The sequence below is a fragment of the Anopheles marshallii genome, chromosome 2 (genome assembly GCF_943734725.1).
Source record: "Anopheles marshallii chromosome 2, idAnoMarsDA_429_01, whole genome shotgun sequence".
NCBI lineage: Eukaryota > Metazoa > Arthropoda > Insecta > Diptera > Culicidae > Anopheles > Anopheles marshallii.
This window is the reverse complement of record NC_071326.1, coordinates 82,751,827-82,777,749: the sequence shown is the minus strand read 5'-3', so window position 1 is coordinate 82,777,749 and position 25,923 is coordinate 82,751,827. Positions and strand designations below refer to the sequence as shown.

The 25,923-nt window shown below is 43.3% G+C and overlaps 6 protein-coding genes across 6 annotated transcripts; 1 reads left to right on the top strand and 5 right to left on the bottom strand.

Annotated features, from left to right (window-relative positions):
• Positions 1 to 557: 557 nt before the first annotated feature.
• On the bottom strand, positions 558 to 1,974 carry LOC128710097 (acetyl-CoA acetyltransferase, mitochondrial). The gene is made up of 2 exons (XM_053805136.1): positions 1,954 to 1,974; positions 558 to 1,781 (listed from the first exon to the last, which is right to left on the bottom strand). The coding sequence occupies exons 1-2, from the start codon at positions 1,972 to 1,974 to the stop codon at positions 558 to 560; spliced, it is 1,245 nt and encodes a 414-aa protein (XP_053661111.1).
• Positions 1,975 to 2,895: 921 nt separating this feature from the next.
• On the bottom strand, positions 2,896 to 5,539 carry LOC128707592 (splicing factor 3A subunit 1). Its single transcript, XM_053802550.1, has 4 exons — positions 5,428 to 5,539; positions 3,473 to 5,351; positions 3,085 to 3,325; positions 2,896 to 2,997 (listed from the first exon to the last, which is right to left on the bottom strand). The coding sequence occupies exons 1-4, from the start codon at positions 5,537 to 5,539 to the stop codon at positions 2,896 to 2,898; spliced, it is 2,334 nt and encodes a 777-aa protein (XP_053658525.1).
• A 281-nt stretch (positions 5,540 to 5,820) lies between these two features.
• Positions 5,821 to 7,145, bottom strand: LOC128707539 (ribosomal RNA-processing protein 8). Its single transcript, XM_053802496.1, has 4 exons — positions 7,065 to 7,145; positions 6,442 to 6,998; positions 6,138 to 6,374; positions 5,821 to 6,034 (listed from the first exon to the last, which is right to left on the bottom strand). The coding sequence occupies exons 1-4, from the start codon at positions 7,143 to 7,145 to the stop codon at positions 5,821 to 5,823; spliced, it is 1,089 nt and encodes a 362-aa protein (XP_053658471.1).
• Positions 7,146 to 7,865: 720 nt separating this feature from the next.
• Positions 7,866 to 8,567, top strand: LOC128710153 (death-associated inhibitor of apoptosis 2-like). Its single transcript, XM_053805194.1, has 2 exons — positions 7,866 to 8,403; positions 8,479 to 8,567. Exons 1-2 carry the CDS (start codon positions 7,866 to 7,868, stop codon positions 8,565 to 8,567), a joined length of 627 nt encoding a protein of 208 aa, XP_053661169.1.
• A 3,083-nt stretch (positions 8,568 to 11,650) lies between these two features.
• LOC128707665 (GDP-Man:Man(3)GlcNAc(2)-PP-Dol alpha-1,2-mannosyltransferase) lies at positions 11,651 to 13,166 on the bottom strand. Its single transcript, XM_053802622.1, has 2 exons — positions 13,147 to 13,166; positions 11,651 to 13,067 (listed from the first exon to the last, which is right to left on the bottom strand). Exons 1-2 carry the CDS (start codon positions 13,164 to 13,166, stop codon positions 11,651 to 11,653), a joined length of 1,437 nt encoding a protein of 478 aa, XP_053658597.1.
• A 6,712-nt stretch (positions 13,167 to 19,878) lies between these two features.
• Positions 19,879 to 20,250, bottom strand: LOC128709086 (TCF3 fusion partner homolog). The gene is made up of 2 exons (XM_053804070.1): positions 20,087 to 20,250; positions 19,879 to 20,014 (listed from the first exon to the last, which is right to left on the bottom strand). The coding sequence occupies exons 1-2, from the start codon at positions 20,248 to 20,250 to the stop codon at positions 19,879 to 19,881; spliced, it is 300 nt and encodes a 99-aa protein (XP_053660045.1).
• Between the last annotated feature and the right edge of the window lie 5,673 nt (positions 20,251 to 25,923).

Below are 25,923 nucleotides of genomic sequence, written 5' to 3'. Positions count from 1 at the left end.
GCCTGTGGAGCAAATCCGCATTTAAACGATGCATGCACAGAAATTGACCGTTTAGGAACAGCACCGGGATGTCGTACCGATACAGCCGTAAAAACCGTATGTTTTCTCGCTTCGTAATGTCCACCTTCTGGAGAGTATAGCGGCCATAGAATTGCATCTCGAGTTGCTCCACCAGCTCATCGCAAAGCGTACAATGATCGTGAGTGTAGAGCGTTAGCAGAGGTTTCCCAGTGCGTTCACCTTCCGTAGCAACCGGATTGTCCCTAGGAGAAACGAAACACGAAAAAGGGGAAATAAATAACAAAAAAACAACCATAGAGTTCAATTTTATTGAATTTTAATAAAACCGCTTGTAGCATAGCAAAATATACGTTTCATTTGATTGGGCCACTGTAGCAAAGGGGACTCATCGTGTGTCACTAATCTCGTGTCGTATCGTACTAAACTAATAAATGCACATTCATTTCCGTTGCACCCACCAACCGGAACTGAGGTATTTGCGTAACGAATTCCCCCTCGTCACACTGCCCTGGAATTGCTGGATAAAGAATCGTTGCTTACAGCTTTTCGATCAGGATCGAGGACGCACCGCCACCACCGTTGCAGATCGAGGCACAACCAACCTGTCCCGCTTTCAGGGCGTGCGTCATATGGGTTACCAACCGGGCACCGGACATACCGATCGGATGACCGAGGGAAACCGCGCCACCGTGGATGTTCACCTTCTCCGGATCGATGTCAAGCTTGCGCTGATTGGCCACAACTACCAATGAAAATGCTTCGTTAATTTCCCACATGGCCACATCCTCCTTGCGTACGCCGGTCTGTTTTAGCAGCTTCGGTACGGCCAGTGCCGGTGCAATCGGAAAATCTATCGGATCCGTTTCGGCATCGGCAAACCCGACTACCCGCGCCAATGGTTTGCACTTGAACCGTTCGGCCGCTTCGGCCGTCATCAGCACCACGGCCGATGCGCCATCATTTAGCGTGGAAGCATTACCAGCCGTTACGGTACCATTTTCCCGCTGGAACACCGTTGCGAGCTGTCCGAATTTGTCAAAGTTTACCCGCTTGTACTCTTCGTCTTCGGCCACGACGATGTCCGGCTTGCCGCGCTTGCCCGCAATCCGCACCGGTGTGATTTCCGCATCGAACGCTTTCGCGCTCCAGGCGGCCGCACTGCGCTTGTAGCTGTTGATGGCAAATTCGTCCTGATCCTTGCGCGTAATGCCCATTTGTTTGGCCGTGTTTTCCGCACAATTTCCCATATGGAACTTGTTGTACACATCGGTCAGCCCGTCGAACACAATACCGTCGATCAGGTTAACTCCACCGTACGGTGTGCTGCCACGCTTCAGATAGTACGGCACATTCGACATCGATTCCATACCACCTGCCACGATCACCTCCTGTTGGCCGAGCATGAGCGTTTGTGCCCCTAGCATAACGCTCTTCATGCCCGACGAACACACCTTGTTGACGGTGGTACAGATGGTCGATTTGGGCAGCCCGGCAAAGATGACTGCCTGGCGGGCCGGTGCCTGTCCCATGCCAGCCGCATTCACATTGCCAATGTACACCTCCTGCACGTCCTCCTTCCCGATGCCAGCCTGCTTTACAACCGACTCCACGGCAACGGCTCCGAGCTGGGAAGCGGACAGCGATGACAGGCTGCTCTGGAAGCTTCCAATAGGAGTACGGGTGGCGGCCACGATCACAACATCGTGTCTTTTGCCGGACGTCGAATAGTATGCACGGCCTCCAACAGCGCGGCTAGCAAACTAGAACGAATGATAAGAGTTGAGAGTGTTTTCCGCAGGTGATTACATAAATTCGATTTCAAGCTTAAGAACAACACTCTACGCTGGTACGTAATTCCTGTGCGCATAGCAACTAATGGGCTGCTTTGGTATGGTAATTATCACCACAAAAACCAATCCTAGGCTAGCTTACCTGGGCAAGCTTGAGAACCATTTCGTTTGCAAGGATTCCGACGAAAATCGTGTACAACTTCTTCCCACTGGAGATCACACGGGAACGGTACGACCGCGGAGCTTGATTAGGTTAATTCGTCCCGTCCGTAGACAGTGCGTGTGCTACCAAGGCGACGTAACTGCGATTGACGACGATGCGGCACTCGTACAATGTGGCAACAAAGTTGCTCCCAGGGTAGTCGAACTCACCAAGTATGTTTGTGTTTAGTGTTGCTCTATCGCTCAAAACGTTCGTTTTAGCTATATAGCTGGACACGCAGGGAACGTCCACGTCCAGCCCAGGACCGTTCAATGCCATGTCTAAAAACCTAATAGCTTTGTTTGATTTATTTCTTTCGCCAAATAGTCATGAAGTTTGACATTTCTGGTGCGTTTCGGTTCGGGTGTAGTGGTAACAAGGGTATATGACCATTAGCTGCCGATCCTATTGTAAATAAGAGATGATTTGAGCATTCTAGGTTCAAAACTGCGGAGTAACTAGGGAAGATCCAGGAACCTGGATTCCCCAGTCATACCGGAGAAACACCTAGCAGAGTAATGATGATGAAGAAGAAGAAGTGGTAATGAATCAATATGTAAATTCAGTTCACGAAATGTATTGAATTGAATAATTTGTTCTAGAATACACTGTTAACCTAATAATCGATTAAAATGTAATGAATAAAAACAAAAGGTCCTAAACGTTGTCCCGATTCATGCCGCTTATTGTGAAATGTACGGAACCTGACACAATTAGCAGAGTGAACTCTCATAAATTGCTTGTAATTAGTATCTTTGAGTCACTCGGCTACACACTAGATCAAATAAATGTATGTCTGGTTATATACGTGCAACACCACGCACAGTTAAAGGATATCCCCACAATTTGATGCACATGGTAGAGCTTTCTGCTTCCTTTAGCTTACTTCTTTCGTCCACCACGTTCCTTCAACTGCAGTGCGACCGTTACACCATTCAGCAGATTGTAGTAGGCGATGGTGTTATTATCCTTGAAGAACATACCCTGGAAAGGTGGAATAGAAAAAAAAGGGAATAAAATGCATTCGCTGCACACATCAATGTGTTCCTCGTCACACACAGAGACACTTACATCGTAGAAAATTTTCTGCTTCGCCGGTGGCATGCCCGTTTCCGTTTGTACCTTCGCTTTAATCGAACTGACCGTATCGGTCAGATTGAGCGACAGTGACAGGATCTGCCCATTAAGCTTCCAATCGTTCTTCTCGGTCATGTTCGGACACTGCACCTGTACGGTGATCGGACCGGCTGCACTGTGCCGCTGCAGGAATACGCTTTCCTCAATCAGATTATCCTCGGTGCGTGATTTTTTACTGGGCGGTTCATCCATTGACGATGCGATTTCGTGACCCACTAGCTGCTGTTGCTGCGCATCCGGAAGGACCGGTGCACCACCGGCTGTTGGCATTTGTGGAGCCGCATGCGGTGCCATCGGTGGTACGTACGTACCGACGGCGAACGGTGGCGGTCCCATGGCCATCATCATCATTGGCGGAACCGGTGGGGGAATGGGATGGGGTGGCATTTGAGGCATTCCTTTCTGTGACTGCATCTGAGCAAGCTGCGCTTGCGATGCTAATTGTGGATTTTGCTGCTGCTGGTGCTGGTGCTGCTGCTGATGATGATGGTGATGGTGCTGATGCTGATGATGTTGCTGCTGTTGATGGTGCTGCTGCTGCTGATGGTGTTGTTGTTGCTGCTGATGGTGTTGTTGCTGCTGATGCTGCTGCTGTTGTTGTTGATGCTGTTGATTTGACTTGGAAGGTGCGGACATCGTGCCGGGTATTGGTTTCGGGCCAATCTTTTCCTTCTCCTCATCGGGTATCAACCCCTTCACCTTGTGGATCTGATGAATTTGTGCCTCGAGAGTAATATTTGCACGTGCAGCCCGTGTTGCCGCTTCCACACTCGATGTGTGTCCGTCCCAAGTGACACGATCGTCCTTGCGCGGTTCCTCCTCGCCAAGCTTCTTACCGATGGCCGCTTCCTCATCACCGACACCGAAAATATCGGTACGCCGTTCCGCCAGCTGTTTCAGGCTAGCCTCGATTGCAGCACCCGGTGCGTACACATTTTCCTGGGCCACCTTTTCGATGTGTTTGTCACGCTGCTCGACCCAGCGCGGATCAAGCAAACCGATACGCATATGTTCGGCCACCTTCGCCGCAGGAATCTTTTCACCCGTAATGGGCGAAATGAGATAATCGTCCGCAGCGGCCGGTACCGGTTTCTGCACCTTCTGCGACTGCTTCGGATCGTACTTCTTCACAATGACCTTATCGTGCGTTGGTGGTGCAACCGGGACCGGAAGGGATTTGCTACGTTCGCCATCCTCATCGCCTGAGGTGGACGACTCGTCCATGTCCTGTACCTGGGTATTATCTTTCTGCTGCTTACCGACCAGATTTTCCATCTGCGATAGCTTCACCTGTCCATTGCCCTCCGTAGCACCACGATGCGGTTCATCGTCACTGTCGTCATTATCCGACTCGATCTGCATCTCGATGTCGTGATCTTCCTCGTTCATGCGCTCCTCCATCAGCACACGCGCACCGACCTCGTCCGGTGTTGTTGGTGGTGGAAAGTTGCCTGATTCGTACGGTTGATAATCTACCACCTCCACCACGACAAAATCATGCCAATCGATCTGTGCGTACGCGATACGCTCCCGCTCAACCTTCTCTTCTTCGCGGCGACTTTGCATTTCTTGGTGCTTCATCCAGTTTGCGCGATACTTGACCTGCTCCAGTACCACGTTCATGCTGCTGCGCCCGGGTGCACTTTCCACCTTCAGCTTGTTCATCAAATCCTTCGGCGGCACCAGTATCTTCGTGTACTGCTCGAGCAGCTTAGTGAAATACTGGAACAGTGAGTGCTGCGGTCGAAGGAAATCAAACTGACAGTTCCGCTGCTCGCGGTTCATCAGGTTGGTCAGAAACAGGCGCCCATTGCGTGCAACGAACTGAGCCGTCAGCTTGACGATATCTAAATCGAGTGCCGATATCGAGGGCGGATCCGCAATGAACTCAAACTCCGGTGGTGGATCTTTCGGCACGAACTGCTGCTCGGTAATGGCTTTCAGAAGTTCCTGCTGCTTCTGTTGCGTGGCACTAGGTACCTGTGCCTTTTGCAACCCAGCTGACGCTGCCCCTGGCCCCGTGGACGAATTGTCGGTGCGACCTTCCCGTATCTCCTGCACCTTGTGCTGATAGTACGCATGGTACGGATCGCCGGGACTGAGAAAGTTAAACTTTGGGTTACCGAGCTCGTTTTGTCGGATGCGGCTTTCGAATTCCGGACCATTACGAGCTACGAAACTGGCCGTCTTGTCGACGATATCTAGCATAGAAAAAGAAACAAGCACAATACAGTGAGTGGCGTGCTTCCAAAAATTAGCGTACAAAAGTATACTTACTTCGCACTTCCGGTGGTGGGTAAATGATTCCCACTATGGGACCGGAAAGCGTTGGTGCCGGCTTCTCCACGTCGACCTCCTTTTCCGTACCATTGTTTTGAACTTCAGCCATATTTTACAATATGTTCTGTAAATTTAGTGTAAATCACCCGCAAAACACCGCAAAGCCAAGCTTGTTTTTCTCCTTCGCTACCGTATACAGTGACAGCTGTCAAACAGTGATTGACTGTGTTGACAGATTGGAACAGCGCAATCAGTGTTGCCAGCAAAAATCAAACGGGCAGCATTTTTCCTGATACAGCAGAGCAATATTAGTTGGATTTTACTTTTATTTCAGTCAAACGCATTATATTTGCTAACGCAACTGGATAATTTAGCGCACCATTTCATTGTCTATCGTTTCTTGTACAAGCATGGCTTCAAGCTAAACTGTTTGATGTTCGTTGAACCCTTCAATACGGTGCGCTCCTTTTTGAAATTAAAGAAGTAGAATAAGCTGTGCTTCAGGTCCTTGTTTTCTAACGTAAAGCCACACTTCTTCACATTGCTGATAAACACGTTTACGTCGTCAAAGCGCGAAGAAACTTCCGCAATTTTCATGGCACCTCTGAAAATAATCAAAAATAAAAGAATAGCTTTACTTCACCATTCCGAACAGCTTTTCCCTCAATTTCGGATCCGAAAACAGAGGTGGGAAATCATTCGCTTACCCAACTTTGAGAACCCGGTTTGCTTCCAGAAAAAAATCCGCAAGGTTAGTGCCCATGAGCGAAAGGCAAAATATTACCACATTCACGAAATTGCTCTCGAGCGGAGTTTTCGCCATGTCACACGCAATCACACCGCTGTTGTTGGCTACCAAATCAAGCGAATATACCTTGTTTGGTACAGATGCCGCCAGTTTGGCTTCGCCACATCCGAAGTCAGCTATAATCATGTTTTTTGGGCTGAAAGGTAGTAACAATATTAGCATAACTCAAACCAATTGGCGAGCGAACATGCAAGGCAACTTACAGCTTTAGGATGCATTTGATCATACGATTCAGCGGATTCATTGGCCATTGCTCTACCTGCTGACGATATCCTTCGTGATAAGCGTCAAAGGAGGCCGGGTCTTCTTGGAACAGCTTCTTCGCTTCTTCGCCCGGCATTTTGTACAGCTGCTCATTGATGAAACGGAACCGCGAGCCTTTTAGACGATCAGTTAGCTTATCCCTTAAGGTTCTACCATCATCCTTTGCATGTTTAGAAATGGTTTTCTGTTCTTTGCTGTTAAACTTTACACGTTGATTAACATCATTCGAACTTTTCCTTGACAGTTTATCTTCCTGTTTCGTAGTTCCATTTGTTTTTACCGTTTCATTCGGTTTAAGTTTCTTGCTTGGTATTTCGCTGCCATTTACAGCTATAGTGTGTTCGGATTTTCTCTTATCACCATGCAGCTTGTTACTCTTTAACAATACCGACCATCCGGTAGGTTTTTTGCTTTCATTTTCCTCCAGATGGGATTTCTCGCTTTCTTTGTTTTGTGTTTCTAAGCGAAATTCATCTTTTTTCTGCTTTTTGGCCTTCTGTGGGATAAAAAATAGTGCCGACTGCTAAGATCCGGGGAATGTACATCAACGCATCTGACTTACCCAGTTCTTAGAGAATCGAAAGTTCGTTCCAATTGTTGGTAAATTATCTTCCCATTCGCAATCGTTGAACAGTTTGCTCATGTTGGTTGTCGACGGTGTGTAGTGTCGAATGAATGCGGTTTTTTCTGCCGACCAGCCGAAGGCATTGGAAAAATTCAACCACGCATCGAGGTAAACAATTCACACGTGCTTTGTTTACGGCGCGTCAACGAATTTGACAGTTGTCGAAGGGTAGGGAAGTTGCTGGACAACTCATTCACTCATCATATGTAATTTTGAATGAGACGTTGAAAAATTAAACCCAAACACACATTTTTACGCAGTTGTGCACTAAAGAAAAATTTAATTTCTTCCAGAAACGAATTAATTTGCAAATCTTCTAACAAGTTATAGTAAAAACAAGTATAAAATTATATTTTCAACACTATTTGCGTACTGTCAAATCATACCGCACGTTTTTTATCTGCTTTTGACAATTTACAAAGCTCATGTGGAGAAGAAAATCAAAATCACAACAAAACATAACTCTACTTTGCGATCACCCAGTTTTTTAAAACTCCGCCGGTGATATTAGAACTTGTGGTTCAGAAATTCACCCAGTGCAACATCACCTACGACAAACCACTCTGTACGAATGGTATCATCTTTTATTTTCCAATTATCTTTATTGCGCTGCTCTTCAACAGAACTAAACCCATTTTATACCTTTTTTAGCCGAGACTGCAGTTTATAAAGAAAAAGGCAACGACAACTTGCTAAGATATTCCATCGTAGATCCATCGTAAATTAATCAAAACATCCATGGGGTCAGAAACGGGACAAGGAATACAACAAGTAGAGATGCCATTCATGCCGGAATACGCCTCCTTGGATACGCGTATTCGTTCTTTTCGAAACTGGAACTACGGTCACATCCAAGATCCGAAGCGTTTATCGGAAGCCGGTTTCTACTACGCAGGTGTTGAAGACGAGGTACGATGTTTCCACTGTGACGGAGGACTCCGGGATTGGCTTGTCACCGATGATCCCTGGCACGAGCATGCCCGGTGCTTTGCGGGTTGCAATTTTCTACAGCTAGTATTAGGACAAGCGTACATTAGCGAGGTGCTGTTGAATGGTGCTGCAGTCATAGCGAATGACGACACACAACAAGGACCACACACCGGTAATACAGGCACCAACAGCATGCCTAGCGCATCACATGTCCAGCAGAGCACCATTTCGAATGAGGTAACGCATCGATTGCGAGAAGAAAATAACCGGCTGAAAGAGGAACGTGAATGTAAAATTTGTTTGACACGAGAAGTAGGCGTTGTGTTTTGTCCCTGTGGTCATTTAGGTAAACAATTACGGCGGTGTTTTTCAGAGGTATGTTAACCGTTAAACGTGTTTCTTTTGTCTCTTCTATTCCCAGTATCCTGCGTGCAGTGTGCTCCGGCTATCTACAACTGCCCTGTGTGTCGTGCCTTAATTACGGGCCGTATCCGTACCTATCTTGCGTAAATAGAACTCCAGCCAAACGAGCGCGCTTTGCATTCTTAATACAATTAATTAATAAGTAGTATTCAAAAACAAATGTCACGGTACTAACTTCTGGAAGCATTATATATAATTGTTGTATATAGCGTTTTTTTTTACATAAGATTTAATATTTGTAACGTGTTGAACACGGGATTTGGGTAATAAACAGGGTTGTTATGCGCTTTGAGCGTATCAAACTGTTATGAAACGTGGTTCTTTCAATTATTTGACTAGATGTTGGGTTCATTTAAGTTTCTTTTATTCTTTAGAACAGAACATAAAGAGGCGAGCAACACGGAACTGGGTCGTATGATGCTTTGCATCGGCAATCTGGCGTTGTGAGTCTAAATTATGTTGACCGCTCGTTTATGTTGCCTAAGTCCAGTGATGTCAAACTCATTCTGGCTCGCGAAAACTCTAGGTTTCGAACACCTATGTTTATAACGTTCCGAGATGAAGTGATCAACATTCGAGAAATCTGTGATCTCAAACTACTACTGTAGCTCAACTATTAAGTGTAATAACGTGAGTAACTAATAAAAAGTCATTCTGTTAAAGCGTAAGCAGAGAAAAATGCAATCGCATAGTTACAAAAAACTACCTCAACTTGCAATATTACTGCCCTTTTTTACCAGTTTACTTACCTTTCAATTTGAATTTAGATGTGATGTGAATTATGTGATTACAGATGTGAAATAACAGAGAATCAATTTCTCATTCATGCGCACGTTGGTTTTAGTAAGTCAATACAATGATGAAGACCTTGGCACTCAAGCACATTTTGCTCATGGAACAAAACATTCTATTTACAATATTTATTAAAACCCAAGCAGTTCCGGATGAATATTATAACTAAGTAATATATGAAAATAATTTTTGGTTTATTACAGATCAGACCAGCAACAGAAGCAAGGTTTTGTTTACTTCAAACTGTTTGCTTACTTATTCTACTTTCTAACTAAGCAAAGCTGCGAACTTTACAATGTTTTTCCTATCTTCGAAGGGCAATAACATCAAGGCATTATCTAAATTTAAAAACCTATGCTTGGCTTGAAATTTTAGCAGCATTTAATAAACTTATCTTTTATCAACGTTGGAATTGCGACAATATGGTTTTATATGCATTAATTTGGCGACCGTTATAAATAAACAATATAATATTCATTTATGGCATTGAAGTACTGGCATGATTACATTGCTCTACGATTTATGTAATTAAATTTTTAATGTTTCTGCCGTCTGAAAATTAATATAATCAGCGTAGTGGTATGTGTTTGAATATTATAGTTGCGAAATATGGATAAACTCTCGAAAATAATGTTATTCAGGAGCAGTAAGAAAGTCTACATATCTAACGTCTTTAAAATCATCATGATGTCTCCGTAACATCAGGCGCATGGAAATTAACGCCATAAAGGTAAGAGCTTAAGATCAGGAAAACTCTTCTCGTGTTCCCGGGCAAAGTGTAGCTAGACCATCAGGCTAGTTTGTATACTAAATGTAGAGGTAAATGCTAGGTTTTGGGTGCCCTGGTGCTTGGAGATGATCCAACCCTACCCCTTAGTAAAGGAGAGTGAAACCTTCTTGAAACGGTGGTTTCTCCCGTGCCTCATGACTGCATCCTTTCATAGATAACCACGGGTCCTGTTTCGAGCTAACGTGGAGTCCGCAACGGATGATTTCCTCGCCATGGCAGACGTCGGGTTCTTGCGGGAAACCCTCTGCGTGATGGAGGCGCTGTCTGAGGAGATCGTGCACCTCATACAGCAATTTGCTCGACCCACTGTCGAAGTCTACGGGGGTGCTACGCCGTCTGCTGGGGTGACAACTAACACCCGCAAAACAGCAGGCCCAGCATGCACGCTGCCATCTGCGGAAAAGAGGTTCGCAGTCCAGACTAAGAAGGGCCGGAAACCCAAGTCCAAGCCTGAAGCAGCCTTCAAGCATCGTCAATCATGTTTAGGGGAATCATGGTAGAGGGAAATACCATCACGGAAGTCGACGAATCAGTGATGCGGTCGATCTCGATCATTGAACTCTGGATGCAGAGTGTCAAGTTAGAGTTACCACTGCACAAGACAGAGAATGTCGTGGTCAGCTCCCATCAAAAGGAGCAGCGGTCCAGTATCACAGTACGCAATCAGGTCATACACTCGAAGCGGTCCTTAAAGTACTTGGGCATTGTCTTTGATGATCGACCCGAGTACACTCTACACGTCACGTATGTTATCGAGAAGACCACTAGAATTATGACCGCGCTTTTGCGCATGATACCGTTTATAGAAGCACGCTAAGGATTTTCGCGATTTTTTTTACAGCAACCCAATGACGAATTTGCCCGACGCCACCTAGTTCACACAGTCGTTGAGGAAGGCGATAAACAACATCAAACCAACGCAGATATCCTGGCACAAGAGGCGCATTAGTGCATTCATATACACATGTTTTCATCCGCAACGGCGAAATGACCAGCGTAGATCTGTAGATCTAACAACATCTCTATCCTCCACCTGAAACCCTGCCACATCAGCCTTGTGGTGGTACAAAACCCATCTCCTCTCTATTAGATATTCAGGTAAAGTAAAGAATAAAAGTAGTACCTCATATGAAGCGCTAGCATGGTTCTAAATTTAATAGCTATGTTTTGCAGTGATCTATTGATCCTTAAATGGTTTAAGTAGAGAAAATGTTATGGAAATGTTGCTCTCTGTTTATCAGCTGAACAACAAAATCAAACAAGCAAATCACAACTACACGTGATATTCAAACCCACACTACACAAGTCGTCTTACGTTCATCGTTCAACTATGTTGAATATTTTTAAATTATAACATTTATACGATCGCCATAAATTAATGCACAAAATCATATTGTTCGCTTACCGCCTGTACCAATCCATCAGCTCAAATAACTGCCAAAATTTCTAGTGCCAGCACCTAACACGCATGCATGCTTCACAAAGCTTTGTTCCATAAATCCCCTGAAAATGGACAAGAATATGATAACACTGCTAAAATGTGTATCTAAAGCCAACCAAATACACCTACCTCGTCTCTTGTTTGCATTTAGTCCATGATAGGTGAAATCGCACGTAGGAACCCACTCTCGAACTCTTTTTCAGAAAATCGATCCACTGAAGCGCGTGCTGCTTCTCTAATTTTTGCATTATACTCCGATGTGTTGTACAGTATGTTGGCAATGCAGCGCGCATAATCGTAAGCATCGTACGCAAGGTAACCGTTCTGGCTACCCTCGGACGTTTCGATAATATCCATCAGTGGACCGCCGGAACGGTTCGCTACCATTATCAAACCTGCCGCCATGCAGTCGACCACACTGATGCCGAAATGTTCGTTCCACATGCAGTGCAAACCGACCGTCGCACGTTGGTAACACTGCAGCAGCTCCTGGTACGGTACATTAACCCTAAACTCAACTGAGTTCTCCAGTGACAGATGCTTCGCTAGGTCTTGCATGTTTTTTACACGCACTCGGTCTTCTTCATCGCGGCACGAGCCAACTATCAACAGCTTTAACCGATTCCACAGCGCCTCGTCGTTATTCAAAAGCGTTCGCAGCTCGTACATGGCCTGCAGCTGTAGAGGATGATCCTTTTCTGGCCGGTACTGTCCGACGGATAAAATGATGATATGATCGTCCTGCTCGTCAGTGAGCGATTCCAATCGCTTTAGCTGCGACACCTCGCACGGTGGATACACCCGATGCGTCTTGTACGGTACGTCCCACAGAGATATGATGTGATTTTCGGTCCAGGACGAATTTACCATTACGGTATCGGCACAACGTCCAACCCAGCCGTAAATGCGCGAGAATAAACGATAATACACGATTTTCAGCCAAGTGGCGAACGGATTCTTTGCCACATAACCTCTATTATTGTAAGAATGCGTTTGTGACTGAACACGTCGCAACATGTCGGTACTGATGGTCGGATAGTGAGTGTAGCAGCCAATTTTACATCCACCGAAATATGCGAACACCGGATACGTGAAAGCGTACCCCATCGTGTCGATAAACACATCCGGCTGTAGTTTCAGCAACGCTTCGAACGCCAGCACGATTGAGCCAAAACTTTGCCCCAGTAGTGTGAAGTGCGGGTATCTCGAAGCCTCCACCCAGCATCGCTTGCTTAGGTATACGAACGTTATACGTTCCACTTCTAAAGTGAGGTTAAAGCTTCGCTCCGCTTTAGCTAAGATTTCCGCCGGCTTTGCATCCACGTCACCGGTGTACACGAATAGTTTCACATTTTCGTAACGATTCAGCAATGCTCGAATGGCGCACCAAAGTACTCGTTCACCGCCACCGCCAGCGTTGCAGTAGGGATGAAAGAACGCTACATGCTTCACGTTTTGGTCCGTTCGCTTCCGGCGTTGAAATTTTATGAGTTGACGCAACAGGACACACACCGTTAAAAGTCCTATCGACAAGAACGAACCCAGAAAGAAAAGAACATATACGCTGCAACGAAATCGTAGTTTGGGCGTTAGAAATCACTACGTGTCGGCACTTTAATCTTCCGAGTCCTTAAAATACTTACAAACTGCACCAACAGAACATTCTGCCGAAATAAATGTAGTCTTTTGTGCTCGCTAACAAATTTATGCTTTCCACAATAACTTCCCTCATCAACTACCGAGCGCTCTGCTCATTTTGTGTGTTTTGTTCTACCAAAGTGACGCGGAATCTTTCACGTAGATTATGCGTCGTTCACGAACACTTGGGCCGCCTCCCGGACATCTGGGAAGACAGTTTATGTGATAAATATGTTTAATTTTACACAAAAAAGTCGGTGAAATGAATTTTGAATTTTTATAAAAATTTAGTTTTCGCTTTAAATGTTTAAAGACAAAAACATAAAGTAGCGTGCATTACAGGCACAATATCATGGTGCAAATGTTTCATCAATTTTTTATATCACTTCGTACGTTCTTACGTGGAATTTAATTCCAGCACACCTGGGCATAAGCTACAACTTTCCCTTATCATTTCTGTGCATAAATTAAAAGTTGTTATAACAAAAAAAAAAAACACAATTTGAACGTTCGTCGTAGCCATGTTTATCATAATTTGGATGATCAAAAGAGTATAACTGATTCAATTAAAACATCAACTATCACTTATAGAATATTAAAAAAATCATGTAAATATCACACCTTTAAATGTATAAAATGTTCGGGCGGCCCCCGTAGGGGTTACTTAATTTTTGTAGTTGTGTCTCAAAATAACATACATACAAGTATACTACAGTGTAGACCGATGTTTACCAGAATGCGTCTTATGATCATACGGGTACGGTTATAATAAAACAGTAATAAAGAACACTAAACAAGCTGCAGACGCCTATAACAATTACCAAAGCGCAATGAATACGGTTAAATATACCCATTAAATATAATGACAAATTTCAGAAGAAATACAGAAGATATTTTTCGGGATGAAAAAATCATCCATCGTCGATATTACAGCTGTGGGGGTTAACTTAGACTGTACGTTATCATACAATTTTATCACATCTGTAGGGCAAATACTTTATCGCTAGTTAGTATCATTGCAATGCATGTAGTGTCGGTCTACTACTAGTTATACCAAGAGACGTTCAAGTCTCGTCGGTTTCCACGACCCGTTTGTGTGAGTGATGCGATTTTTATAGTCTGGTAACCATACGTTTGACCATATGTCTCCCACAATAGCTTAGTGTTTCTCCCCAGAATTCCCAAAATTCCCGAATCTTTCCTATAGCCCACGCTTCCCTACTACTCGCACCATTGTAGGAATTAAAGGAATGGTTAAACCTGAAAGAAAAAAAAAACAATTATGTGAAATGAAATTGCATCACACCGTAGATAGGATATTGGTAAATAGATCACCATCCACTAGAAGACCCTGATTTTAAGGAGATTTAATTCTACATCAATTTCGTCCACTAACCACCAAACAAGCTTACCTCAGAGTTTGTGGTGGAAAAAGGGTAAATCACCTTTATACTACCTTACACTAGGTTGGAGTATTCTTGAGGGCAAAGGTACTGGTTTTACTACAGACGTGAAAAATCTCGCTACAAGATCACTTCCAGGCTTCTTGGTTTATCCTTTCAAAAAGCGTGCCAACATGCGTTATCCTATTGCTATTTTCACACCCGCGTGAAAAGTTTTTCAATCTCCATTCATCTTTTGTCCTCTCCAATGTACAATGGAAGATGCTACTGTACTGGTTCGAGGTGACACTGGTTGGTATGAATTTTACATGATTGTGTACTAGCTGTTCCGGTGTACTTTTAATGAAATTTCATCCTGTTTTCTAAGCAAACAAGTTTGCGATGGACATAAATAAGGTCTTGGTTTCATCCCGACCGTTTTTTTCAGCACCGAGCAGCAGCATGATGTATTACATTTTCATGTGGCAGCTAACGCCACGGAATGCGCCATATTTGAATGTGATCGGGCCGGCGGGTACGGGTTGAGAACTGTTCGCACACAACATTGAACTTTCACGCATTGCTGGATACAAACAAAAATTGGCACAACATTCCGTTCTGGTTTCTGTGGCTTAAACGTTATCGTACGACCGTAACCGGTAGATGTCGATCCCGGAGAAGGCGAATGGTGCTAAAATTTACAACCTCAAACAAAACAATGACAAGTTATGGATTTTCCCCTTTTACCGCCGGGGATGATGATGTCAAAGAGTAAAACCATCTTCCATGTGCATAGAGAACAGGTTTTAGCATTGGGAATAGTAAAGAGGGTTATGTTTTCGTATTCAAAATTCGGTACCATTGGTAGGCGCTATATGTTAATGTTTGTGTCCCAGCAAAAGAAAAACAAAACGGAACGGATACTAAGGCAAATGGAAAATTGGGCAACAATGGTGATACATGTACCGCGTTTTACGGTTGCATCTGAAGCTATTCATGTGCATAGTTCAAATAGCTGGCAATGACCCGTGTTTTGCACCATTCTTTGCAAACGGTACTATTGACGTTGCCCAATTGATTATCTATGTTTGTTTCTCGCCAATAACAATTTTCCTGCAAGGGCTTGCTTCTCACAAAGACACAAACAACGAACAGATTTATTGGGATTTCCCAAACAAAATGTTATAAAATTACCTTTTTCTTACAGCGAAGATATTTTGTAAGGCTGAATTGACTTGGACACATTTGCCTAGCCTTTACATTGCAAGAATTATTGGGGACGCTTCCCGTGTTTACCGGACGAAGAAAATCAGGATATCCGCATGAGCATCTACGCCGTTCGACGGAAGGTTTACAGCAGGTTGATAGAAAATACCCATTGCCATCGACTAGGGAACCGATCTTGCCAAAGCTCTACAGCGTGCTTCAACCTCCATTCTGGGTCCCGCACTTTAACCTTCTTCGAGCGGTCGCTGGTGTTTGTGTTCTGTGCCGGGCAAATCCAATTAACTGCAGTGCTCGTCGACTTGCTGACAGCACTGTGCTTTGCGGAAACGGAGCCCCCAAGATCCGAAAGTACGTCCGTTGCAAGGTACGATGATGATGATGGCGACAATGAGGGCCACCATTCGATAAGTCGTGGACCACCGCCTCATTACAAACCACGTAACGAACCATTTACCAACACCGAGCACTGACCGAGCACCTCACCGGATGGAAAGTTCGTGGCGGTGAACATTTTGCCAAAGGAATGCAATTATGGTCACTTTTACCCGATGGTGCAGCGATGCGTGCTACTGCTTTCGAGGTGATTAATTTGTGCGGCACCGTGGCTGACTACTTTCTTTAATATTTGAGACAATGATGAATTGGTTCCTTCGTGTTAGCGGTGCTACGACGAGAGCGCTACCGGGGGGGTCTTGTGGTTTAACAATTTGAAACTGTTTAATCTGCTTGGGCTTGGGTCGACGATTAACTATAGAACGGGCAAGTTTGTAAAACTGTTTTTAGAGAAAGTTTGGAGTGTAAAAAAAAAAAGACAATGTGGAAGTAATTATGCAACATATTTTTTTACAACATCAGTCTGCTTAAGCGCCCTGGGAGGTATAGACAGAGGGAGGGCTTAGTTGTCAAGTTAATCACATAAACATTCTACATCTACGTACAAGTACTATCAGGTGATCCTTTCGAACCTAACAACGAATTGTAACTTATCTACACATTGATAAAGATCGTACAAGCTTTGGTCGGCGTTTATCTTACAACTAACAAGGATTCTTAAAAGAAATGTATTTGAATTCATCTAGTGTGCTATGTATTTAGTGTTGTGCTCGTTGAATCCTTCTAGCAGAGTTATTCATATTTAGTGAGAAGTCATTGCATAAAACAAATCGTCTTCATACAAAAAGGTTTTTTTTAAAATTGCCTAATAATAATGAGAATGAAAAACAAATCTCCATAAACAATCCTTTGCAATAATGCAATGGTTCGGCGAGTCATAAAATAAGTTGTCACAATATAGCATCGTGTTCCATTTCCGAGGTTATTTATCGTGGATGCTATTTTAAATATCACCATTTCGATCTCTGTCCGGCCTGTGACGTTCTTCACAAACGGGATATTTTACTTAACCACTGTTCTTCCACATGGGTGTTCGTTCTTGGAGTAAAAGCAAAGTTTTCCACAGCGGAAAATGAGGTCGACCACAAAACCAAACGTTCACACTACAACCGTATCCGGGGTTTTCCCTCCGAACCGGAACGCAACACAGCCAAACCTTACACTTCACGCGTTGGCTATGTGTCTATCTCGGTTCGTGTCCTTGGTCCAAGACTGCCGGTGTACGACCACTAAAGAAACGCGCTAAAGAGCACAATGTGGAGCTCTCTGGTAGATATTTTTAAGAATGGATTGTTTGCTTGTGGGTGAAATAGCGCGAAAAAGTGCATCGTCAGCCGGTTCGGTTCGGTTACTTTAACCTCTCTCATAAGAATTCACGGCACTACGAGGTTTATGCGTTGCCTCGCGGGTGTAGCTATAGAGAGCGGTCGTGCGGGGACAACAAACGTTCGAATAAGAACGTCCAGTCCAGTGCAGAGCCAATCCACAGGCCACACAACTAAAAGAAGAAGAAAAAGACAACGACAGTAACGGGTCAAAGGCACGCCAAAGTCAGAGGCACCCGTTGGCTCGTTCCCCCTTCAGAAACGTGGAAAAGTGGGGGTGGTGGAGTAAGCACGTCGAGCCCGTTGACCGATCCGGCCGTTTCAGGAAGCGAACACAAAGTCGGGTCTGCATCATTCGAGTTGCTTCTTGACTGTTGCGGTAAGGATTGTCGCCGAAAGATACCGAGCGTGCCCAATTCAATGGCCCACGAAAATGCGCTGATGGTGGCAGTAAGAAAGAAAAAGGATATGACACCGCACACAATCGCACAACCCTTGCTCAACGTTACCCTACCCTAGAGCGCGAGGTCTACTCCCCATGGAACGGGAACGCTACCGGGGAAGACAATCTAAACACACTATCTTCTATCATCATTATGCACGTTGCCCCTGATGGTTCTTTGTGTGAAATTTCCTCCCGTTGGCTAGAGGACATTTGCCAGGATACAGTCGCGGCAAAAGATTGGGTTTCGCCGATCTGGCGGGAAGGATTTATACGGTGTCCGGTTTTAGCGACAAATCCCACCACCCCGACTTTCTGTCGAGAAAGTGATGAGCGTTTCTATTCTGCTTACGCTTCTTCTTCGCCAAGTGCTCGCTCAGTACAATGGTCGGCAAGGGTGAAGGAATGGTGTACAGATTTATGGGGTTTGATAGCATTCACAATTACCATTTACTATTACCCACACGATTTGAAGGTAATGATAGTGTAAACAAAGAAAGAATATTACATACGGTTTTGTTGTTTACTTTTGCTTATTTGCCTATACTTGTTTGTGGCTGTTATAATATTCTTACTGTAAATACTATTGAGCATTGATTGCACATTAAGGAAGTAAATTCAAGAAAATATTTTTACGCATTATTATTGAACTATACGATACTTTGAGAAAGAGAAAGTTGTGCGTGTAAATTTGAGATTCTTTAACACCTCGTTAGTAAATGACACTGTACAGATTTCTTTAACAAAGTCAACGAATCTAAGGACATCTAAGGTTTGTTCGGAACGTGGATGAATCTTGATGGAACTTTACAACATTTTGACCCACTACATTAGCAATGGATGTGGGAAGAAAGTTATTTTGTGAATCATCTCATTATCTGGGATTATATTAAACATATGCAGTCAAAGTTATGAAACGAATTGAATTGACTGGCTCCGATCGACTGGGTGTTCATGTCATCAGTAAGACACCGGATACCACGTAAAATTTTTCAAAGCAGTACACATCGATAGAGTGTGCGTAGTAGGCCTCGAATTGAAATTAAATAATAGCGTGGGTGCGACGATTCACATTTCAGAAATGCCGATATCGTCTCTTTGCTTCGAGTAGAAATTGATAGCTTTGGTAAGCTCGCTGCGATGGCTAATTCTGAATCAGCGCCAAAATGGCGCATACACTTGAATGTCACTTTACCGAGTTGCCAAACGGTCAGACGGTTGTCGAAGCGTCGTGAGTTGCTGAACAGAGTTTTCAAACGTCCAAAACTAGAGAGTTAACTGATAATTTGCTGATTTGCTTTTTTTTTTTGATTTGCTGAAAGGACCGTTACATATTTTAAATATTTTTACTCGATATAATGGCTGATCGAGATGTTCTTTTTATGGCTGGTGAAATGAAACAGAAAGACAAATGTGAATGTAGTCAAAATCGATACATGATGTTAAAAAATGTATATAGAACCGGTAAAACATCATACTTCGCGAGATGTAATAAAGTTCGTTCAGTCCATTTTTATGTTCTCTTCTTAAAAAATAAAAACTAGATAACAGTTTGAGTTCACGTGCCATTCATCTCTGATCCGCACCGATACTGAACTCGTTAGGTAGAGCCAATACGGGAGGATTTATCGTACGAGGACATCCAAACAAGTTTATATGAGAGCTCTTGAGTTTTATCGGTCTTTATTTTCTTTATTTGCGGTTTACTCTAACTTATGTACTAATTTTCTCGCATTATTTTCGGCCGCTCATAGTCAACGCTAATAGGCTTGCCTCGGGGTCACAATTGCAGTGGAGCGCCGATTATCTGTGCTCATCAGCTCATCACCATTTTATGTTAAAAACTAAATTATAATGTATGTAGGATTTTGTTGCGTTTGCGGGGCTTAAACTCAAAAGTGACCTTAGAATGAGCTGAAACTTACAGCACCGACAGCCTCTGCGTTTGCACTTCGTCTTAGTCCGCTTTTATTCCGCCCCTTCTTCTTTCACGTCTGCCGGATCCATGGCCGTTCTCCAGCAATCGCCGAAGGAATCCAATTTTCTCTGCAGCATCTCTACATCCCTTGCACGTGTTCTGGACATTTTTTGCACCCGGTGAAGCCTGCAAAATGATTATAAGGAAAACTGTACCGGCTTCTAGCTTTGAAGCGGTTTAGTTTGCCGTACTACATACCTAAACACAAGCCGCTCATTGCTTCGCTGTAGTGCTTTGCATTTCTCGTGTAGCAACACCACTCCCCTGCGGTACGCCTCGTTCAAATTTGTTGCAGTGTGTTGGAGTGGTTTGTCATTGCTTGATGTAGAAGAATGTGTTTTCACTGGCTTTCCGCTGGTCATTTGGACGAATTGAATGCAAAAGTACAGGAAACACTCGGTGTGTCCTCCGTGCCGTTCGCGCTTTGTTTATGTTTTGATTACGTGACAGCTGACGTTTGGGAAGCATACTTGGGCATCTACAACTTGAACGCAGGACGAAGCCGTTGCATAGTGGGAAGTGTGTCGGTTATACGCAGCAATGATTTATTTTTAAATATTTCCGCAGGCTGTGCAATTAATTTGGAGCATTCCAATTGTAAAGATTAATTTGACTGTGTACGTTTTATACGTTAACTTCGTTTCGGTGTGTTCACTTACAGGTGTTCTTTTTATTTATCTTTAATAAAACCTTGATAGAACATTTATTAGGACTTATGTTCCGGAGCTTGGACTTGGCTCTTGAATTTTGAGAAAACCATTTAAAACTCGCGTGTGGTTCTCTCTGAAAGTTTCTCGCTTCTTAGTGAAGGGTGTCCAATCTGGATGGATCTTCAATACGATTTAAGAATAAGTAAACCTTTCAGCTGATTTCTGCGTGGTTGATCCCCAAGACTTCCACTAACTCATCACCGAACGTTAGTACACGGGAGGCAAATAAGAGATTCTTTGTAAAAATAAGTCCTTTACGCTATGCCCGCGCATTCTTTTGTAGATAGTTAAAAAAAGGGATAATCTTCGTTCTATAGATGAAAGTTAAGAAATGAAATATAAAATCAAATTCAACTAAAGCGATGTTAGAAGCATTCTCCTCAACTCTTTGATAAGCCACTCAAAAACAATATATCCATCGGAAACTTTCCTCCAGTTACTTTGTTGTTTTTTTCTTTTTTCAACAAAAAAGTGGAAAACTGTCCACTGGTTACAAACTTTGTTCGATTTGGTACTGCCAACAGTTCTTTTTTTCACTGTGTGACCGACCAACCAACTCCAGAAATGAAAGTTCAAAGGTTGTTTATTCTTTTACACTTGCTTCGCATTACATCGCGCCCGGTAATGCACCGGTGGGAAAGTTTTCAAAGGATATAAAATGCATTAGACGTGCCAAAATGGTGCAAAGTGAAAGCATAGATAAAGAACTTAAAAGCGAGGCTTAGGTGTTGGTAAAGTTTGGAGTAAGTAGAAAGGGTGTCTGCAACTGTTAATCCAACTGATGTGATATTATAGACAACGAGTGAAACATGCAGGTAATGGTATTAACCTGGTATTGGTATTAAACATGCATGTTGCATTGTTTGCAAGGTTTCGTTTGATAGAGTTTTTGAGGGATAAGATTTGATTCACCACGAAAATTTCAACAAGCAGGACCGTTCGGAAGATTTGACAATCCCGAGCTACACTATAATAACAGACTGCTATATGCCGCGAATGTCTCGAATTTCCGCAAAGAACGCAAAGTCATTTCCCGAGTTACGCGAATAATGCGTGCCAGAGAAATTCGCGAAACGAATTTTTGCGTAAGTCGAATTCCCTTTATAATATTGTTTATGTTTAGTATCCAGGGATTGAATAGTTCTTTTTCTTTAGTGCATGCTAAGACGCACATTCATAATTGATATTTCTTCGTTAATTTCAACAATAAGAGTAAAAGTTTTACAAAATTAATTTTTATTAAAGGAAAATGCAAAGTATTATTGTAAAAATTTGAAATTTGGCAAATAAAAAAATGAATTCCAAAGTTTAGAGATTCGCGTACCTCGAATTCGCGTCACTCGGGAAATGACTATAAACGGGAAAAGGGATAAGAACGGCAAAAGAACAATAATAATGCATGCTCTATTGATCACAGCTTGCTCAATAACAGGTTAAAAGGTTTTGGTGATCTTTAGATTGCATACTTTTAGGCGTCGCATAATTAGATGGCGAAAATCAATATGATTCTACATTATTGGAGCAATGTATGAAGTATTCGGACAAAGAAAAAACAGAAAACTAGTTCTACAAGATTCAACTGTTGTAATTGCCTTACATGCTTACCGATACGCAGAATATTTCCGTTGTATGAAAACGTACGACCACGCTGTCTTGTTCACCCCTTCCGGACCGGTCGCGATACTTGCCCAAAACCTGTTGATTTTACTGCCTTCACAGGAAAGGAAGACTCCTGCAGAGGAATAGCGCAAAAGTGATTTCCGCAGAACACGCCAACCATTCGCGCACGTGGCCAGAACTCGGCAGCGTGGCGTTCTTCATCACCTGGTACGGTTGTAAGTAACGTAGCGCAGCAGACAGCTTTACGGTCGACGGGGGGCTGCTTGATAACTGCTCACTGCCTATAGCCTCATTGTTCGGGCCACCATTAACGGCAGCACCTCAACCCATCGACACCGCACCTGGTAAGATTATTGAATTTTTGATAAGCCAAACCAAGGCTTCGCGTATTCCGCTTTTCGGTGCCGGAGGGTTTTTTTTTAAAGCGGCCACACATTTTCTTACCCATGGCCTATCCTCAACCGACCGGTAGAATGAAGTGAAGGTCAAAAAGCTGCATCCTTTCACGTGGCCGGTAGATGACAGTGACCATGCGGAACGTATGGAGGTAACGAGACTCTGGCCAGCCGGTAAATACGAGCCGCGACACCGGACAAATTAATTCTCTGCCCTGTGGTACCATGAAGGGACCCGATGAACGCAAGCCGTTAATTTTGCGGCACTCGTATCGTGCTTTGTGGTTGTTTCTTTCATTTTTCACCTCCCGCTCGCATGCACCATGCTTCGGCACAACCTAACCGGGGACTGGGGATTTTTTTTGCCTTGGAGCTTCATTTACTTTTCGACGGTAAATAAATATTTGATCATCTGCCCGCCAGCTTGCGGGATGCACGAGCGTTTGTTGGGTTACGATGCTTGGCACGCTAAAGGAACAACAGGACCCTTCACACTGCCGGGTGCGTTTGACCGCGAGGCGTGTGTTTTCTTACGGCTACCTCACGCGGCTCCATTCCATTCCCCAAAATGCTAGCCCGGAGCACCATCATTAAACATTCATTTACCGGATGGTTTGGTGTTTTGCCGGGGAACGGTGGGAGGGACAGCAGGATTTGTGCAATATTGGTAGGCAAAAGAATGGTTTGCAATGTAATGCCTCACAGGGGGAACCGATATCGGCCGGAATGGGAAGCGCGATCGTTTAAATTCTATAGTGCCTATCAACATCTAGTGTGCTTTGTGACCGTTGCCACGTGTGCTTACTTGATCTTTCGTGTACTGCAAATTCCCGTAGTACGCCGTACTCGCTATACGCGATATTTTCTAAAAATGACAGCTCAAAGATAATCAAAGGAATTCTGCAAATGGCAGTTCTAAAAACTTGGATACGCAATGAAAAAATGAAACAAATGGAAAGTTTACGAATTATTTTTGTACAAAAAATGATAAACATGCGATTTCTTCGTAGCTCCACGCTATTTTATAGCAAAATTTTCTGTGTTCTATATAATTATATACACGCGAAAGTGTTCGGTCCCAAACATTAGCGTAAAGCGGAAAGCGGCTGTAATTGCATTTCCGATTGCACCGTGGAACCACGTTATAGTAACTAATGTGAGATTTGATATGGATAGTAAAAAAAAAACCAGATAATCAATAACGGGTGTCCCACGGTGAAACGGTCTAAAAAACTACATATTTGGTATATTCTTTTGAAATTTAGAGTAGGAGTAGTAGACACAATGGCCTTACCTTACCTTAACCCAACAAAAGTGTGTGCAAGGAAACAAGGAAGTTTAAGTACAGAAAAAACCTTAGGCAGATGTTGTACAGAACCCGATTAGTGGTGTTAAACGCAACGTGTGAGTGTACGGTTATGGTATAGAAGATAAATTTGCTAAAAGTTTACCTAAAGGGTTATATTTTATTGCCTTAAAGTTTGAAAAGGACCGGTTCGGTAGTTAATTTTCTTCAGCGTTTCAACCGTGATGGAATTTAATGTGGGACACTCTTTAATATGATGCATTTATATGACCAGTGTATTGGAGATAAGGAACCTTTTCACGGTTTAGAGAAGAAAATGACGATTTCGCAGTTCTTGAATATCTTAACTCATAACTACCATACGGATGAACTACAGTCATTTCCCAAGTTAAGCGACACTCGAGTTATGCGAGTTAAAGATACGCGAATCTCAAAATTTTGACAGTTCGTGTAATTTTGTTTGTGGAAAAATTTTTATTATTTGTCAAATTTACAATTTTCCTGAAAACACGACAAATATCTACCGATATCTGTACGAAATCTACAAGTATACCAGTCCTCAACGATGGAGTGGTTAAGTAGACGTTCACAATCGTATATTATTGATCGTATCGTTCTAGCGGTCAATCTATGCCTATGGTCGATGGAAAATATCTCGCTACTTGCATATCTCACTATCCAATAGACATCTGAACGGACTACTAAGAGTGCTATCTGGCTTCTGAAGCTGTGGACTGAGAGTCTCCTTTGTTTGACACAGTCACTAGATGTCCAAAAATAGTTCGGCACTATTCTTTTTGTTCTTGCACATTAACCCATTAGTTTGAGCTATGGCATGGAGAGATATTTCTTACTTCCATATCAGCCCTGTGCTCAAGATATGAGTTTGGTTAGGAAGTTTACGTCTGATAATTTCCTATGAACTGAGGACGTCTCCAGTTTGGAATAAAGTTTCTTTCTCAGAGTCAGAGCTTCAGTGCCTCAGAGTATATTGATGATTAAAATTGTGAAAAAAAACCTCGAAAGCGATCGTTTCTTACAACAGATAATGAGCAATCTTCTATATTGAATTTCGATTGTTGTATTAGTTTGACATAAATATAGTAACTAAAATTTTCCAATAGATGGCGCTGTTTAATGGAACAATTTTTGATAGTGAGGTTTGAGTGGAGTACAAAATAGTAGCTTGGTAAACCACCTGGCGTCAAAGATTGCAAAAATCCATTAAAGACGAACTTTGGCTAGGTGAAAACCCAATAAGTGGCAAGAAGACCAACGTTCAGATGACCAATTGGACGAAAGTGTGGCGAAAATGGAAAAGCCTAATGGCCTTAAAACTAGTTTTGAAAAGGATCGAGCCTCTGGAGTTATTATATTTAGACATTGTTTCCCAATTATAACATAACCTTCAGGATGCTAGATTAAGGGGTTTGCCATGTTAAACAGAATCTCATTGCTCTAACGTCAATCGCGACAAAGCTCTAGCAAGCTGATAAATATTGTAATATGCATTCGCTTCTCGTTGCCAACACTTTACATACGAGACACAAACCAACAACCAAGGTACTGAAGTCCTAGTTCCATCTTGTAAGCATCTGATTTAGCTACTCTAAGCGCCGATTTGCATTGTCGCTTCTGCATTCGTATTCCGATTGAATTGTTCAATTCCCAACATAGCTCTCCTTTACACTGACCATTGGCTGAGATAAATCGGTGACGAGATCATTAGAAGCGTTGAAGAGTTAGATCGTACCCGTTTGCTTCGCGTTGCTTGTTTTAATGAATCGTTGAGCAGCAGCAACGAACAGCATCGAACTTTGTGGCATATTCATGGCGTACGGCTCGCGCTCACCGTGCCCTCCATCCGTCTGCTGTTTGACCTTTACAGTTTGTTTAACTTCACAAACACACCGCGATGCTCGCCGTTGGGATTCTTTTGGGAAGGGCTCGGGAAGCGTAACGTGCTGCAAACTGTATCATTATCATAATGCAAACATCACTTCT